Source organism: Balaenoptera ricei, chromosome 19, assembly GCF_028023285.1.
Source record: "Balaenoptera ricei isolate mBalRic1 chromosome 19, mBalRic1.hap2, whole genome shotgun sequence".
Classification (NCBI taxonomy): Eukaryota; Metazoa; Chordata; class Mammalia; order Artiodactyla; family Balaenopteridae; genus Balaenoptera; species Balaenoptera ricei.
Window position 1 is genome coordinate 8,377,703 of NC_082657.1, and position 18,696 is coordinate 8,396,398.

The window sequence follows — 18,696 nt, forward strand, 5'->3', positions numbered from 1 at the left end:
CACAGAGAAGGAAGGCGCCGGGGGGAGGGGGGTTCACACAGCGGAACTCGGCCTGGGGAAGGTGACAGGCCCGGGATTCGGCCCTGGAGACCTGATCACCCACCACCTGGGGCAGGGGTTTCAGCGACCGGCCAGCCTAGCTCGCGTGTGTCCACCAGGGGGCGCCGGGAGCCGCGCCACCGGGCGCGCGTGGGCGGGGAGGGCGCGAGGCCAGCGTGTCCCGGGGGCCGTGGGTGTGGCCTTGGGTGTGAGTCGGCGGGACCACGAGCGGGGTCCCCCCCTGGGCGTGAGCGAGCGCGTGCGCACACTTTGGTGGTCCTGATGGGCAGTATCACCTCCTCCCCCTCCGGGAGCCCGCTTGTCCTCGGTGTTACGTGTCAGGAGCTGTGTACCCAGGTTGTGTGGGTGGACGTCGGCCGGCAGGGAGGGGGACGGGGGCACCTTGTAACCAAGTTGGCACACACACACACATACACACAACCCCACGGCCCAGGGCTTGGTTCCCAGGCCCCCGCGGCAGGAGGTTTGAGGGAGGGATGTCCCGGAGGGAGGGCCTCAGAGTAACTTTTCTTCGGAAAATATGTCGGTCTGGTCCCCAGCCCAGGCCTGAGTCATCAGGTTCCCGCAGCATTGAGTCATGGCCTCCACCTCTGCCCCGGAGAGCTTGGAGGGTACCCCCCTGAAGTTCTGCCCAGGGCCCTCCTTCCCCAGGGGGTTTGGGGGGGAGAGCGATCCCCACCTCTAACCCAGCCCAAGACAGCCTGACTCCCACAGGGAAAGAAGCCATGGCTTTATTTGCACTGTGGGAACGCTATTACGTTCACAGTCCCCTCCCAGGCACGGGGTGAGGGGTGACGGGCGTGGGAATCCCAGCGAGCACCCTGGAGGGGGCATCGTCCCCATCTGTTTCGCTCTTCCCCATCTTTTCCGTGTGGTCCCCCACCAGGGTCAAGCACTAATACGTAGTGAAGGCAGGAAAAGGTGTGTGTGTAGGGGGGTGAGAGTTCCCTTTAGGGGAGGGGAGGGAGGGTTGTAGCACCAAGAGCCCCTCCCCCCACGACGTCCCTGAAAAGGGGACTAAAATAACGTCCTGGGGCCTATCTGGCAGGGGCTCCACTTAAATATGAACTGATGGTGGGCCGAGAGGCTGTGCCCCAGCAGTCTAAAATTCGGACCACCAGCTGTGGGGAGCCTGAGGTGGGGGGGCAGGCTGGGCTTTCAATCCAGGGCAGGTGAGTGGAGGACAGAAAGGCCTCAGAGTGGACGCCATCTGGGAGGAACAGGGATGGAAGGCGGTTTTTGGTCTGCAGAGGATCCTTCTTAAAGAAAGGGGTGTGGCAGGAACTGGGGGGAGGGGCTAAGAGGGGTCCAGCTGAGGAAGTAGGAGGTGTGTCTCCCTCCAGTGGTCCCAAGACCTGAGGACACCATGGGGTGGAGGGTCCCCGCCTGGCTGGGCAAGAGGAAGCAGGGCAAGGGGACCCCTCCGTTAGTCATTTCAACCAAGTGGCCGCTCACTTATGAGGGGTCCTGCTCAGAATCAGGGATCAGACGGGTTAGGCCTGGGTGCGTGTCTCTGTGTGTTTGAGTGACTCTGTAGGTGCTCTCTCCTGAGAATGTCAGCTCCATGAGGGCATATAGAGTGTCTGCTTTGCTCTCTGCTGTAATCCCCAGTGCCTAGAAGGAGCCCTGAACATAGTAGGTGCTCAACAAATATTTGAATGAATGATGCAGGGATGGATGCTTCTGTGTGTGTGTGTGTGTGTGTGTGTGTGTATTAGTGTCGGAATGATGTGCTAAGTGTACGTGAGGGTAGAGGTGTGAAGGGTGGGCAGAGAAGCCTTGCCCCTCCCCTGGTCCCCACTGCCTGGCAGTGGGGGGCAGAGGGACCCCCATCCTTACAGCTAGGAGAGTGGGCAGGCAGGGTGCACGTGGGCCGGGGTGGGGATGTGCGTGCAGCCATCCGGAGCTGGGGAGCCACAGCAGGGCAAGAGGGAGGAAGGGCCGGCAGGCAGCGGCTGGCTCACTCAGCGGAGCCCTTCTGGCGCCGCTTGGAAGGTGGCACCAGGCGGCGGGGCAGGTTGGTGGGCAGCCCATGGCCCTCGAGCTTGGCCTCGATGAGGTGGCTGGCCAGGGCGAACTCCTCGTCGTCCAGCATGCCATCCCGGTCAACATCGCTCAGCTTCCAGATGCGGCCCAGCACAGAGTTGGGGAGCTTGGTACCCACCATCCAGGTCTTGGCCTTGGTGCCGCTCAGCTTGCCATCGGACGGCGCCAGGTTGTAGAAGATCTCATCATATTTGGACTTGTCCTTGGTCACCACCCACTCAGTCTCATCATCCGAGCCCTCCTCGCCGTCCTCCAGGGCCTCGTCAGGACCCCGCTCCACGAAGGGGCCCATGTGGGTGCCTTCGAAAGCACCCCCCTGCACGCCCACATCTGTGCTTTCCAGCTCCTCCTGCCGGAGCAGGGGCATGAGCTTGGCGATGTTGTGGGTCAGCATCTCATCCAGTGCCTCCAGCAGCTTCGGCTTCAATGAGTGGAACTTGGTGAAGTCGTGAGCCATCAGCAGCTCCTGTGGGGAGGGGAACACAGAGAAGTCAGGAGGCACCATCCCGAAGCCCCCAGCCCCGTGCTGGCTCCGGGACACTTGGGCAGCTCTTGACAGAGAGGTGCAGAAGTATTCGATTATCTGAACACCCCAATCCGCTTGGGTACCCACCACTCAGAAGAGACTTGGGCAGCAAGGTCCCATGGTGCCCCCCCACCCCACCCAGTGCCGGGCATGACCCCAGAATCCCTGGACAGTAGGGAGAGCAGGGGCCCTCCAATGACTCAGAGCAGCAGCCTTTCACCAGCTGGTAGAGAAGGATTTCAACATTTTGACATCAGCCACGGCTTTACCAGAGCACACCCATCAGCCCTCAGTCCTGCCCATCCTCTACGGCACCCCAGCTGCCCAGTCAACATCCCCACCATTATGCAAGTTAAGAAAATGCAATTCCTGCCACCCTGCTGGCTCTGTTACCCCACCACACAGCAAGGACTAAGCGGCTTGCCCCATATTTGGAGGTTAGGGTTGGGATGGAGAGTCATCAGGAGATCCTGGGACTACCCCCCACCCCCGGGGCAAGAAGTCCTCTGGTGCTAGAGCCGCTGCAGGGCTGGGTTTGTGGTCACGCTGCTTCTCACACGTGCAGCTGTTAAAGCGATTGCACCAGAAGAGTTGCAGCAAAGACCGATCCACATCGCAGCACCACATTAATTTCCAGAGCCAAGGCAGAGAGCTCCACTGATCATGACCATAAAGAGACGGGGGTGTGATTGATGGTGATGAGTAGGGAGGACTCCAGGGCCAGGCTGCCCAGGTTCCAACCCAGCTCTGCCACTTGGGAGCTGTGTGTCCTCAGTCAAGTGACTTGACCTCTCTGGTTTCCCTGTCAGTTTCCAGATTTGGAAAACAGGTTGAGAACTAGCACTCCCCTCACTGGGAGGTGGGAAAGGCTAAATGAATTCATCTGGATGAAGTGCTCAATAAATGTCAGCGTAATATTCACAGCTGCTCTTTATCTAGCCCAGCGGCTCTCAACCAGGGATGATGGTGTCCCCCAGGGGACAGCGGGCAATATCTGGAGACATTTTTAATTGTCACAACTCGGGGGTGCTACTGGCATCTAGTGAATAGAGGCCAGAGATACTGCTAAACAGCCTGCGATGCATGGGACACCCCCCGCCCCCCCAACAAGGAAGAATTATCTGGCCCCAAATGTCAGGAGTGTGGAGGCTGAGAAACCTTGATTCGGCCCAAACTCTGTGCCAGACACTGTCTAAGGAAGTCGCGAACACTAGCCAATTAAGCATCCAAGGTAGATACTCTCAGGATGCCGATTTTCCAGTTGAAGAAACTGAGGCTCAGAAAAGTTAAGTGACTTGACCAGGTTCACAGAGCTAGTCAGTGACCAAGGGGAAATTCACTCTATTATAATTCTTTAGTATTGGACTAGAAATATCTAAGACCCAAAGGTCACAGGCTTTCAGTATTAGCCTAACACAACAGAGCCTGGGCTAGGGGCGCTAGTCCTCGCCTCCATGCCTGAGCCTGGACCTCTGTCCCCACATCCATTGGTCACTCCTGCCCTGCCCATCTCCTGTGGCTCTTCATTTACCCCAGGCTGCCACACCCAGACCCAGTGCTTTCCCTGACACTGGTTAATCCTAGGCCTGGACATGTGAGGAGCCTCCGGTTATCCCCCAATATCCATCTTCCTTTCTTCCTCAGTATGGAATCCCTGAATGTTACCGGGGCATCTGGCCACCTAGAGAAAAGACTACACTTCCCAGCTTCCCTTGCAGCAGCTGTGGCCATGTGACTAAGTTCTAGCCAATTGGATGTCAGCACAAGTTGCACATGCAACTCTAGAATTGCCCTGTTCAATACAGTAGCCACATGTGGTTATTTAAATTTAAATTAGTTAAAATTAAAACCTAAAATTTCAGTTTTAATGTGGCTAGTGGCTACCACATTGGACAGCACAGCATAGAAAGTCACCATAGAAAGTGCTATTGGACAGCACTGTTGTAGTAAGTGTTCTTAAAGAGAGAGACTATACCATTAGCTTCCCCTCCCACCCTGCTCCTTGCCCTCTTCTTGCTGGCTGGAATGCAGACACAATGGCTGGAGTTTCCACAGCCATTTTGTACCATGAGGGTGTTCTTGGGACTGGAGGCCAGACTTGGAGGAGAATTAAGACAGAAGGAGACTGGGCCCCTGGCTCTGTAAAGCACCAAACTAGCCCTGGACCATATTGCAGGACATTTATGAAGGAGAGAAATAAACTTCTATCCTAACTAAGCCACAGTTGCTTTGGGTTTGCTGTTCACTCCCTTAATTCACAAAACCATGCTCCCACGGAATCATTTGCAGGAAGTGCTTTCAGGAACCTGCCATCCATCCCTCTAGTTTTCAAGGTCCCATCCCGGAGCCCATGGAAGCCAGCCTTCCCATCACATCACCCCTGCTGCCTTCCTCCTGGGCGGCCTCCCACCTGCATCTTCTGGCAGTCCGGGAAGTCGCCGGGAGATATGTGATGCTCCAGCTGAATCTTGGCAAAGATGACGGGCAACTTGAGGATCAGCTGCTTTTTCTTGTTCTCCTTCCCAAACACGGAGGGCATCTCCTTCTTCAGGTAGCTGATGATGTAGGTGTGAACCTGTGGGGAGGAGAGTTCTCACCTAAGCCTGCCTCACAGTCACCTGCGGGGCTCGTTAAAACATGGGTTGTCCGGAGCTTCTGATTCACTAGGTCTGGGGTGGGGCCTGAGAATGTGCATTTCTAACAATTACAGGTGAGCTGCTGCTCCCGTGGGTACAAGGGCTTCCCATCTCTCCTAGGTACTCTCAGCCCCTCCCGTGGCGTAAACATCCCTCCATGTCCACTGCCAAATCTACATACCAGCCCTGGCCTCTCCCTGGAGCTCAAGACTCAGAGCTGATTGCCTTGTCAACATTCCTGGACAGCTCCGTCTTAGGACGCCCGCAATGGAATTCAGGTCCAGCCCCCAGAGCTGTGCCACTCTCAGCTGTGCCCATCTCGGGAGACAAACGGCACCTCCACCTCTCCCTACCCAGTGGAGCCCAGAAATCTGGAAATCATTCCTGATTTGATTCTCCCTCCTCACTGGCCACAACTATTTCATCAGTGAGCCCTTTTAACTCCTAAATCTCTCTTCTACTTTTCCATTTCTCTCCACCTCAGTTGCTGCACCCCCCCATCCCAGCAGTTCCATCTTTTGCCTGGGGGGGGGGGACACACCAGTCACCCCACTGGACTCCTGGCTTTCCCTCTGGCCCCTCCAGCCCCTCCAATCCTTTCCCCATGAAGTAGCAGCTGGAGGGTCGTTTTTGTTTTGTTTTGTTTTGCTTTTTTAAGGAACAAGTGCGGCACCATGAGACACTGCTACTATGTCTCAATTTGCTTCTTATCCAAGTGCAAAATTCCTCCCACAGCTGACAAGGCCCTACTGCAGCAATTCTCAAAGCGTGGCCCGGGGGTCCCCGAGACCCTTTCAGGGGTTTGCAGACTCAAAACTATTTTCATAAGAATATTAAGGTGCTGTGTGTGTTTTTTACTCTCATTTCCTCCCCAGCGGACAGTGGAGTTTTTAAAGGCTAAAAGATATTGCAATTGACTGCAGAAACAGATGCGCAAATCCAGATGTCTCCTCTGAAGCCAGACATTAAGGAGACTTGCAAACATGTATAACAGGGCCACTGTCCCCCCTAAGTTGGGTTTTTTTTTTTGGGTTTGGAAAACAGTTAATTTTCATACAACATCTGTTACTTAGGTTAACAGGTAGTAGATTTTTTTCTTGCTATTTTAAATGATCTTACCATGTTAATTATTATCAATATATGTTCATTAGTATACATCGACATGATCAAAATGTATAGATAACATTTATAATAAATGTTACTTATTAATAAGGATATAAGTATTGTTTGGGAATTCCCTGGCGGTACAGTGGTTAGGACTCCGTGCTCTCACTGCTGAGGGCACAGGTATGATCCCTGGTCGGGGAACTAAGATCTCGCAAGCCACGCGGCACGGCCGAAAAAAAAAATTATATAAGTATTGTTGGTTAATTAATATTATGAAAGAAATAAATATGAAACGTTTTCTCAGTATTAACTTATTTCTTTTTGGATGTAACGCGAGGCTTGTGGGATCTTAGTTCCCCGATCAGGGATTGAACCCAGGCCATGGCAGTGAAAGTGCTGAGTCCTAGCCACTGGACCGCCAGGGAATACCCTCAGTTTTAACTTCTAATATGGTTAATATAGAAAGATTTAATCCGTGTACATACAAACTCTTTGCGGGCCTCAATAATTTTTAAGAGTGTAATGAGGGCCTGAGACTGCTCTTCACGACTTGGCTCCTTCCGCTTCATGCAACTTTATCTCCCTCCATCTGCTCCAGCTTCCTCACCTGCCGTCCTTTTTTTATCAGCATGCCAACCACTTTCCTACCTCAGGGCCTTTGCACGTGCTACTCCTCGCCTGGAACTCTGCCCTAGTCTCCCAACAACTGGCTCCTTCAGCTTCCTTTTGATGTCACCTCCTCACAGAGGCCATCCTATGGGAAGCAGGTGCCGCAGGCACCACCATCCAATTCCTTTCTACCTTTACTTTTATCGTTTCATTCACAGCACTTATCACAATTCATCATTATTTCATTTATCTGTTAGTTTACTTATTCTGTCTCCTTCCATCAGAATGTGAGCTTCAGGAGGGCTGGGACCTTGTCTGTTCCCTCTGTCCCCAGCGCCGGCACAGTGTGCAGAGAAAAGACTCAAGAAATATTTGTGGAATAAACCAATGAACTTGAGAACCTTTGAGCCACGATCTCATAAGTTATCAAAAAGCAAACAAGGAGGGGACTTCCCTGGTGGTCCAGGGGCTGAGACTCTGCGCTCCCAATGCAGGGTGCCTGGGTTCGATCTAGATCCCACATGCTGCAACTAAAAGATCCCACGTGCTGCAACTGAAGATCCCGCACGCCGCAACGAAGATCCCTTACGCCGCAACTAAGACCCGCTGCAGCCAAATAAATAAATAAATATTTTTTTTAAAAAAGCAAACAAGGAGAGGGAAAAAAAAGAGCATTCATGTCCTATTTTTAATAGGAAGCTCAATAATTAAATGGATAGGCTTAAATAAAAATAGAATATATCTGGAAAAGACACAAGAAACTACTCACGGGGGTTGCCTGCAGGGAAGAGAACCTGAGAGCCATTGGGGTCAGAGGTGGGAGGGGGCACGTTTGACAGAACATGAGTGCTTTGCCATGAGATGGTCTTAAATGTTCAATTAAAAACACTCATTAAAAAGTCCTTTTAATGAAAACCTAGGGGCAGGACAGGAATAAAGACGCAGATGTAGAGAATGGACTTGAGGACATGGGGAGGGGGAAAGGGTAAGCTGGGGCGAAGTGAGAGAGTGGCATGGACATATATACACCACCAAATGTAAAACCGATAGCTAGTGGGAAGCAGCTGCAACGCACAGGGAAGGGAGATCAGCTCGGTGCTTTGTGACCACCTAGAGGGGTGGGATAGGGAGGGTGGGAGGGAGACGCAAGAAGGATGAGATATGGGAATATATGTATATGTATAGTTGATTCACTTTGTTATAAAGCAGAAACTAACACACCATTGTAAAGCAATTATACTCCAATAAAGATGTTTAAAAAAAAAAAAGTCCTTTTAATGAGTCATAGGTTTAGAATGCTAAACATTTTGGTGGCACCTTGGCTGGTTCTGAATCCTCATCTCCCATCTCCACCACCCTGGGCTCCTTGTTCAAGCATGTCCCGGCCTCAGGGCCTTTGCGCTTGCTGTTCCCTCTGCCTGGGTATGGTCTCCCCCAGATCTCCACTCTGCTCACCCCTTCCCCTCCTTCAGGCCTCTGCTCAAATATCGCCTCCTCCAGGAGACCCTCCTCAATGACCCTAAAATAGCCTCTCACCAGTCTCTCTGCTTCACTTTTCTTCATAATCCTTATTACATACAATATAATATTAGAGATTAATTTGTTTAACATCCACTTCCCAATTAAAAGGCAATTCTACAAGAAGAGAAACTTTATCTGGTTTTGTTCCCTGCTCTATCCCCAGGACCTAGAACAGTGCAGGAGCACATTGTAGGCGCTCAATAATTGTTTGTTGAATTAATGCTATCGAGTCACCTCAGCGAGTTCGGTATGAAGGTTCACGGCGTCCTGGTCTCTTCAGAATCAGAACCTCCCAAGACCCTGGCCTCAAGTGTCACAGCACAGTGAAATCGCCCCTTCTAGCAGCACCTATCACTTCAACCAAAGGGCAGAGCCAGAGGACTCATCCACATCAGACACTGGGACAGACGGAAACTGAGGCACAGAGGGGTAGTTACCAAGAGTGTGGAAAGGCCTTGTACTGTTGGGGGAGAGCATATGGGGAGGTAAACGGTGTGTGCTGTTGTTTGATGGCTGGACCAAGTGTGGCAGAATCACACGTGGGGAATGAGCGGGTGACACGGGGCAGGGGAGAAGCAACAAGGCTTGGTCACTGTAGACCCTGCGTCTTGAGCGGCACTGGGGAGCCATAGATGGATCTGCAGGAGGAAGGGGAAGGAGTGGTCTACAGGTCTGAGAAGGCCAATCAGGGCAGGGGTGTGGCCAGGCCGGTGGGTGGGGCCTACGAGAGCGGGCCAACGGGGAGAGGGGGCGGGGCCCAAGGGCGGCTCCTCGGGAACCCAGAAGACAGGAGGAGGCCAGGCACTAATGGCTTTTCCAGAGAGGAAGCCGCGGAAGGTGCCAGGAAGAGATAACGTGGGGGGGCGGGGTGGACCGGGGCGCGGGTCCCGGACTCCGGGGTTTGTCTGGGTTTCCGGAGCCACCTCCTGCGTGGCGGGGGCACCAGGTGTCCGGCCCCACCCAGCCCCTGGGTCCCACGGACCCTGGGCTCCCCCTCCCGCTGCTGTCTGCTCCCCCGAGGGACCTGGGGGACCGGGGTCCGTAGGGGAAGAGGGTGACCCAGGGGGAGACTGAGGGAGGGAGGACTGAGAGAGGGAGAAAGACAGAGAGAGAAAAGAGAATGAATGAGGGAAGAGAAGAGGAAAAAAAGAGACAATAAGGGAGAGAGAAACTGAGAAAGAGGTAGAAATGAGATGTAGAGAGAGAGAGACACACAGAGAGACAGACAGAGACAGTCCAGGGCCTGGGCAGAGGAGGAGAGAAAGGTGGATTCTGGAGCCCTCAGGAGCCGACCACACTGGGCAGCTCCCTCCCAAGGAGGATTCCTGGGGTGGGGGCGGGGCTCTGACTCACCCCCTCTCTGCAGCTCCTTAAACCAACACCTCAGGCTCCTCCATCCCCCATAACCTTCCAGGCCTCCCTGCCTGCCCAGCTTCCTGCCCCACCTCCACCCTGGCAGGCAGCCTCCCCTGTGAATGTTCCATTCGTCCTCCAAAACGCTCTTAAACCAGTGCTCTGGCCTCCCAGTCCCGGAGGCCCTGTCCTGATCCAGGCTCCTCCTTGTTCCTCAGTCCCCAGCCTCCTCCCTGGTCTGGGAGCCGAGTCTCACTGCCCTTGAATCCACCCTCCAGAAGGCAGCTAGAGTCTGACCCTGTCCCTCCCCTGCTCTGAATCCTTCCATGGCTCCCCAGTGCCCTCAGGACAAAGCACAAGTTTCAGGCCACAGCCCTGGGTGATCTGACTCTCACCCACCCCACCCCACCCCACCCCTGCCCCTAGCCTCAGATTCAGTTACTCCCACTGTCTACACTGGCTTCAACACTGACATTTTTTCCTCTTCCTTGAACTGGCCATGTTCTCACCTCCAGTCCACGCACTTGCTGGTCCTGCTTTCTAGAATCTCTTCCCCTCTTTGTCCTCCTCATCCTCCAGTTTGCAGCTCAGATGCCCTCTCCTCCAAGAAGCCCTCCCGGATTTCCCCTGGGCTCCCCAGTCTCAGCCCTGACCATGTTGGATGATCACTGTCTGGGGATGGGGTGGTCTTCTCCCCTGGACTGCCTTGGTCACTGCTGTGTTCCCAGCACCACCCGGCACAGGGCCAGGCACAGCAGGAGAACTTTCTCAGATTAGAGAACTTAACTAATCAGAGAGTTGATGCCAGGGACCAGCAGTCAAGTAGAGGAGGATCAGAGGAAAGGCAAGAGCTACCGCTGCCTCCCCAGCCCCGGTTACTGCTCAGCCAGCCCCCCATTACTGCTCACCCGCACCAGCCGGGCCCTCTTCACCAGATCATTGAGCTTGCGCAGTGCGGCGTGGCGCGGCAGGCCCTGGATGTCGCGGAAGAGGTCCTGCTCCTCCAGCTCGAAGAGGCGCCTGTTGTCGGGTACCAGGAGGGGCTGGGACCAGAAGGAACCGATGTAGACGCGCAGCACCTCGGGCGTGCCCACCACCTTGCCCAGCGCCCACATGAGCGCCCCGTAGACGCGCATCAGCTGCTGCGTCTCCACCATGTCGGCCTTGTTGAGCACCACGCGGATCTTGTCCTCGTGGCCTCGCAGGGCGCCGATGGCCTCCGAGAACTCGTCTGAGATCTCCAGCTTGTGAGCATCGAAGAGCAGGATGATGAGGTCCACGCGCTCGGCGAACCAGCGCAGCACTGCCGGGAAGTCGTAGCCTAGGGGGAGGGGGTGGGACGGGGGCGCCAGGGGCAGACGTCAGCACCCGAGCCTCCAGCCACTGGGATGCAGCCATTCCTTTGGACTCAAGTTAGACTGTACCGGATGTTCAGGTTGTCAACCTTCGAAATTTTTGTCTATGAGAAACAGCTGAGGCCCCAAGAGTGCCCCCACAGCTCTGTCTCTGCAGCCCTCAGAATTTCCCCCATCACTCTGGCCCCCGTCTCTCAAGCCATCTGACTACAGGGGACAATCACCCCCTCCCCTTTTTCCTTCATTCTTTAGGCAGATATTAGCAGCGGGCATTGGTCCAGTTATTGAAACACTCAAGTGTTCCTAATAGACTCCCTTTGCTTCTATGGACAACCCACCCCCACCCCCCGCAAGGCCCCCGAGTGCCTCCGTCACCCCAGCCCCTCCCCAGGATCTGTCAGATCTCCCCACCATCCAGCAACTAAAGATTTCACTCGGGCCCCGGTTATGCTCTTGCCATAGCAGATGTTAAATATTTTAAATTTATTAACAACATTTACTGAGTCTTCTGTGTGTCAGGCCCTGTCCTGGGCACTGGGGGTCCCACAGAGAACACCCAGACAAGGTCCTTGCCTTCGTGGGGCACCCATCCCAACAGCTGGCTCCTGGGTCCATTCATTCATTCCTTTCACCTTTCATTTCCTCACTCACTCATTCATTCACGCTGTTTGCTTTTTTGCTCATTCGCTCATTCATTCAGCAACAAGTGACGCTTGGGAGAGAGGAGAGGAGCAGTTGAGACCCCCCCGACTTGGCAGTTGGGAAGACCCGCGTTTGAATCCCGGCTCTGCCCCCATCAGCTAGGTGACCTTAAGCAAGCAGGTAACCTCTCTGGACCTCTGTTTCCTCCTCAGTAAAATGGAAATCATCATAGGACCTACCTCCTCGAACTGTGTGAAGATTAAAAGAATACACATGAGGGGACTTCCCTGGTGGCCCAGTGGTTAAGACTCTTTGCTTCCAATGCAGGGGACGCGGGTTCGATCCCTGGTGGGGGAACTAAGATCCCACATGTTGCGCGGCCAAATAAATAAATAAAATTTAAAAAAAATTTTTTTTAAGTAATACACATGAGCTAAGATATATAAAGAGCTTAAACAGTGCCTGGCGCTGAACTATACACTTAAAATGAGTGAGCTTTAGGCATGTGAATTATACCACAATAAAACTCTTAAAAAAAAAAACGGTGCTAGGCACATGGTAAGCACTCAACAAACATTACTCATGATGCCTGCGAGACACTGTTGGGGGGTCATCCAGGAGCCATCCCCAGAGCCGCCTGCCCTGTGCTGGGGACACAGTGTGGCTCAGGCAGCCCCAGGTCTGTCGTTACTGGGCTCACGGTCCAGAGTGGTCAGGCTGGGATGCAGCAGCCCAGAGGGGAGCGCCTGACCCAGCCTGGGTAGTCAGGGAGGGCTTCCAGGAGGAGGGAACAGAGTGGCAACCTGGGGGATGAGGAGTTAACTGGCAGAACAGGGAGCCATCGCTGATTCACCCGAAGTCACCTCATGCCCTTCCCAATTCAACTTATTGAATCTTCAAAACGACCCCAGGAGACAGGCACTCTTATGTCCCCCATTTTCCAAAAGGGGAAACTGAGGAACAGAGAGGTTAAGGGATTTACTCCAGATACTCAGGTAGGAAGCAACAGAGCAGCAGCCCCGTGGGCCTCCACGCTCTCCTGGGGAGCTGGTGCCAGGCCAATCCTGCATGGGAGGAAGCAGGCTCCTGCAGCCACTGGGGACGAGATGGGCTGGGGTGGGGGGTGGGTGACACTGTTTTGCGGGGAGAAAGGGCCAGGTCACCAGAGGAACAGCAGCTGGGGCCCCTCCTCCCTCCCCAATGTCTACACAAACACACACAGCGGCCCGGCTTTGGAAAGTGTGTCTCATGCAGGGAGGGACGGAGGGAGGGAGGTTGAGTCAGCGCGGGAACGGGAGACGTGGCAGAGAGGCACCCTGGGGCGCACAACGGGAACGGGAGAATGGGAGACGTGGCAGAGAGGCACCCCGGGGCACACAACGACAGCCTCACAGAGGAAAAGCAGTCATCGTGGGCACTTCCATAGCACCTAGTGTGTGCTACATACTGCTCTAAGTGCTTCACACATTTTGACATTTAAATTGAACCCTCAGGGCAACCTATGAGGCTGATACTATCACGTTCCCATTTTACAGGTGAGAAAACTGAGGCATGGAGAGGTTAAGTGGCTCAGCCAAGGTCCCACAGTTTAGAAGGAGCAGAGGCCAGATCTGAACCCCGCCAGAAGGCTCCACTATGCTACAATCACACACGTGTGGCCTTCACAGATATTCCAGGCAGAGGCCGCTTGCTCCACCAGTGCACACACACATGCACACACACACTCGTGCACTCAGGAGCGTACACCTGGACACCATCAGAGCCGCACACTACAAGATGCAGACTCCCAAACACACCCTCACTCACAATCTGGAACCTACACAGATATCCGTGGTCACGCAATTGCAAAGACGTTGTGAGACCCACACAAAGTAACAGCAGCAGGCACACACAAGCCCGTGCACACTCGCACACGCACCAAACTAGAGACACAGTCATATATAGTTACACAAAAGATACACTCATGCACATACACACACACCCCCCCCTCACTGTACACACAAGGGCACAACTGTATACAGAGATACAATCACATGCGGTCACATCCAATCCAACAAAATCCCCTCAGGCCTTCCTACACGGCCACACACAGGTACAATCCCAAGCAGAGCCCTGACACCTCAGAGTCACACCACAATTACACACTTTCCCAGACACACACTAAATGATCCACACAGTCACAGAAAAGTTCCCTTGCCCAACACACTCACACACACATTTCACAATACAACCACATATGGAGACACGAACAGTCACTGTCACACACAATCCCACAAAGCCCCCCGGCGTCCCTCAGTGCCGCACACAAAGTCACACCCTGCCACAATCACGGGCACAAACTCCCAGACACTCACACACACAGACATCCTTACAGGCAGACGGACGGACTCTCCTCTTCCCCTACCTCTGCTGAAAGGGAAGGAGACCCTGTTCTCTGCTCTTCCCCACTTCCTTTGGGCTCCCACCCTGCACCCCTGCCCTGGCTTGGAGGCCTCCCTCCCCTCCGACTCTCCCAGGCCCACGCCCCAAGCTCCCCCCCCACCCCATTGCTTCTGCAGCTGCCTCCTGCCTCCCTTCCGGGGAACAGGCGCTTCCTGGGCAGCGGCCAGGGACTCCCGTCCGCGCCCTCACCCCGAGGCCCAGCCTCCTTGCCTCCCTGCAGTTGCCTCCCACTCCCCTCTGCCCCACACTGCGGCCTCCTTTGCCCCAGTTTCTGGCCTCCGGGGCCTTGCGGGACAGGGGTGGAAGGGGACAGAAATGCTGGGTGGAATGAGGGTGGGGGCCGGGCACCCTCGGAGGCCCCGCTGGAATTCACCCCCTCCCCTCCGCGCTCCCCCTGCACAGCTGTTTATAAATTCCAGGCCGCCCTTGGCCCCCGCCCAGATTCCCCTTCCCAGGTCCTCCTCAGCCCCATCTGTGGCCCAGACACAGAGCCAAGAGCTCACACGGGCCCAGGGCCTGCCTGCCCGGCTCAGCCTCCTCGCTGGGTCTCCTGTCTCTCTGTATCACTGCCTCGCCCTCTGAATCTCTGTCCATCTTTGACTTTGTGTATCTCTCTCTGTCTCTCTTGATCTCTCCCCCTCCATCCTTCAGACCCACCCAGATATGCAGCTGCAGCCCGTTCGCACGTGTTCACCCACACGCCTCCCCCACCCTTCAACGTGTGCCAACATGGAGGGATCACAGCCTTCCACCAGCTCCCTTCTGCTACCCCACCAGCTCAGGGCCAGCGGACACAGGCCCAAGTCCTAGCAGAGACCCTGGGACCCTCCCCCCTCAGACCCAAGAGTCCAGGCCCCCAGCCCCTCCTCCCTCAGACCCAGAGATCCAGGCCCCCAGTCCCTCCTCCCTCAGACCCAGAGATCCGGGCCTCACTCACCGCGGCTCACTCTCTGTTTGGCCCCCGACAGGATGCCTGGGGTGTCGATGATACTAATGCTCTCCAGGACCTGATTGGGGAGCTGGGCGCACATGAACCTGGGGCAGAGGGAAGGTCAGGGGTCAGTGCAGGGAGGGGCAGGAGGAGAGGACACATAAGCAGGGAACCCAGGACTGCACCGAGGAGAATCAGGTTCAGGGAAGGGAAGAATCTTGAAAGAGAAAAGGAAGATCAGGACAGAGCATAATAACTATAAAAAAAAAAAATCAGAGCTGATGTTTATTGAGCACTTACTTTGTGCCGGGTGCTGTTCTAAGCACTTTGTAGGTGTTAATTCATTTAGTCCTCACAACAACCCTATGGAGTAAGGACTATGGTTATCCCCATTTTCCAGATGAGGATAAGAGAGAAACAGAGAGGTTAAGTCACTTGCTCAAGGCCACCCAGCTAGACAGCCGTCGAACCCATGCGTCCCTGGCTTAACTGCTCTCCTAGAGAAGGCAGGAAGAGGAAGGATCTAGTAGAGAGAAGGGAATTGGGGCTGAAAAGGAGAGAAACACAGGCAGGGATGGGGCGGGGTTGGGGGCCAGGGACAGGAAGATACACTCCTGGCTGCTGGCTGCACACCTGTTGAGGAAGGTGTTCCCAAAGGGGTTGAGTTTGCGGAAGGGCTTGTCTGGGTCAACGACGAGGGCGTTGCCAGGCACGGTGCCCTCGGTGTCACCATGCATGACGGCCACGAAGCAGTCGGTGGTGGGCTCGGGCCCCACCCGGGAGCCGGGCACCTCCTGCTCCAGCAGGTACTGGATGAAGCTGGTCTTGCCCGTGCTGTACTGGCCGGCCACCAGCACCATGGGCTTGCCGTCAAAGTCAGCATCCTCCAGCGCTGGTGAATGGAAGGCCCCGAAGCGGTAGTGCTCCTCGAGAGGCAGCAGCTTTTCACGGTACAGCTCCTTGAGGGCTGAGGTCACCGTGCGGATGGCCTCGGGCTGCTGGCCCCGAGCCCCGCCCCGCTTCAGCCAGCTGAACATGATGGCCGCACACTGCCTGCTGAGCTCGCTGATGGAGATGCACAGGGGGAGAGCTACCTGTGGGAGGAGAGGATGTTGATGGGGGACTGCCTGGAGGAAGAGGTGGAGAAGAAAGGGAGCCAGGAGGTCGAATAGATGGAGAAAGATGGTGGAATGGGTAGGGAAGAGGAGCTTCTTAGAGCACTGTTGGTGGATGGCAGGAGTTGATGGCTGAAGGAGGAAGAAGGTGATTATTCCAGCTGGAGGAAGAGAAAGAGAGTAACAATGGCATGATTGAAGAAGGGGGATTGATGGTGGAAGACCAAGAGATATACAAAGGGAAGGATGCAGAAGCTGATTGGAAGAAGTGTATTCCTTCATCTTTTTCTTTCTCCTCCACCCCTCCCATTATTTTGCACATTTTCACTGAAATCACACCATGTGTCAAGAGCTATGGATGCAAAAATACTCCAGAGACCAGCCCCCCCACAGTCAGAGCCTCCAGTGAGGAGGGAAACTGGGCACCAAGCAGTCAATGATGCTTGGGAAATGCCGGGTAAGAGGACCTGTAGGCACCAGAGGGGGACATGGTGAGCCAACCACAGGATTGGGAAAGCTCTGGCTGGGCTAACTTTTGAGCTGCTCCCTAAAGAGTGGGCATGACAAGAGCATTTAGGCAGAGAGGATGGGGGGTATCATGACCTGGAGCTGTGGAATGGATGGACAGAGTGGCTGGACACATGGGCACAAGGATGAGAAGCGAGTCTGAACTACTGCCTGGGTCCCCCTAGATCATGATGGGGCTTGGGCGTTCACAAGAATAGTAACATTTATGATCACTGCATGCCAGACACTGCTCTAACTCATTTAATCTTCACAAAAACCTTGTCAGGTAGGGCTATTATTATCCCCATTTTTCTGACAAGGAAATGTAGGTTCAAGAAGATAGCAATAACTTGCCCAAGATCACTTTGCTAGAAAGTGCTCAAGCTGGGACTCCAGGCAACCTGACCTCAGAGCCTGCACTCCTATCATAGGTCAAAGGAGTTAGGGAGAGAAACAGTTACCAACCCAACAGCAGTGAGCACTTCCAGCACCCAGACCGTGTTCTCTACATTTCCTTACTATCCTTTCATGCTCTGTAGGATCTGTAGTGATGTCCCCTCTTTCATTCCTGATATCAGTCGTTTGTGTCTGCTTTTTCTTTTTTTTTTTCTCCCCTTGATCAGTCTAAGTGGATGTTTATAATTGCACTGATCTTTTCACAGAACCAACTTTTCGTCAGATTGGCGTCTCTAAATACCATTTTCCACTAAAAGAGAAACTGAGGCTTCTTGGAGAAATGGCTGATTCTGGGGCTGAGGTGGGGAAAGAACAAGTGAGCCTGGGTCAGACAGTGGGGAAGTGCTCAAACATAGACGGGGCATGTCACAGGGACACAGACTCAGCTTGACAGGACTCCCACTGGCCAAAGATGGGACAATTTGGACATCAAAAATAACTGCAAATCAAATATGTTAAAATACATAAAATCATAATGATACTTAAAAAGAAAAAAAGGAAAAGAATTCGGATTCGGGGAAGGTGTGCCAGAGAGGTAAAGGAGAGGCTGGAGCAGGACCTGGGATGTTGGCAGAGGGAGGCAGCCCTGGGTGGTGTCCTATGCAGGGAGGGACCTGGGGGACATCTTGGGGAGGACACTTTGGGGGTGACTGGACAGGCGATCGGGTTGGTGAGGTAGGAGAGGAGCTTGTGGGTGGGAGGAGGGACCAAATAGGACAGAGATGGATGAGGGCGGTGGAGGGAGACCCCAAGGAGGGGATCCCCTCTGGCTGAGAGGATGGGGGAGTGGGAGACACTGGAAGGGAGGAGGAGAGAGGGGGACACTGTTACTGGAAGGGGCTGGGGGGAGACAGGGAGGTTTCGGAAGGGAGTGGGGAGACCCGGGAGACCGTTACACAGTGACTGGGGTGGGGACTGAGGGTCTTTGGCGAGCAGGGGAATAACTCAGAGCCAAGGCAGACTCGGGGGCTCCGCGGGCGGAGGCTGGGAGGCGACAGCTGCGGTCGGGGACCACTCACCGATGGGGCGCGCAGGCGGCTGGACCGGGCGGGCGAGCTGGGCGGGGGTCCCGCGGGGATTCAAGGCGCCCGCGGATCGGCCTGTGCTCGCGGTCCAGTCCGGAGCCGTCTGAGCCGGGTGGGGCAGAGAGCCGGGAGGAGGGACGGGAGGGGCGGGGGGGTGGGGGCGGGACAAGGCGCCCCCGCCCCCCCGAAACCGGGCGCCGGGCCTCTGGCGCCCCCCGGTGGGGAGTGGCAGGACGCCTTTGCGAGATGGGTGAGTGGGCGGGCTCCCGGTCCCCGGTTCAAACTCCATCCCTGTCTCCCTTCCTAACATGGGAATAGTAACAATAAAACAATAACACCAATAATAATAATAATTTATTATCAGT

The 18,696-nt window shown here is 54.8% G+C and overlaps 1 protein-coding gene across 2 annotated transcripts; it reads right to left on the reverse strand.

Moving 5' to 3' along the window:
* Positions 1–775: 775 nt before the first annotated feature.
* Positions 776–18,431, reverse strand: EHD2 (EH domain containing 2). 2 transcript variants are annotated; one of them, XM_059904797.1, is made up of 6 exons: positions 18,326–18,431; positions 15,862–16,318; positions 15,235–15,332; positions 10,767–11,179; positions 5,043–5,207; positions 776–2,572 (listed from the first exon to the last, which is right to left on the reverse strand). In XM_059904797.1, exons 2-6 carry the CDS (start codon positions 16,263–16,265, stop codon positions 2,021–2,023), a joined length of 1,632 nt encoding a protein of 543 aa, XP_059760780.1. In that variant the 5' UTR covers positions 16,266–16,318; positions 18,326–18,431; the 3' UTR covers positions 776–2,020. The 2 variants fall into 2 exon arrangements, with proteins under 2 accessions (XP_059760780.1, XP_059760779.1); XM_059904796.1 differs by having other exon boundaries at positions 15,862–16,322.
* Positions 18,432–18,696: the final 265 nt, after the last annotated feature.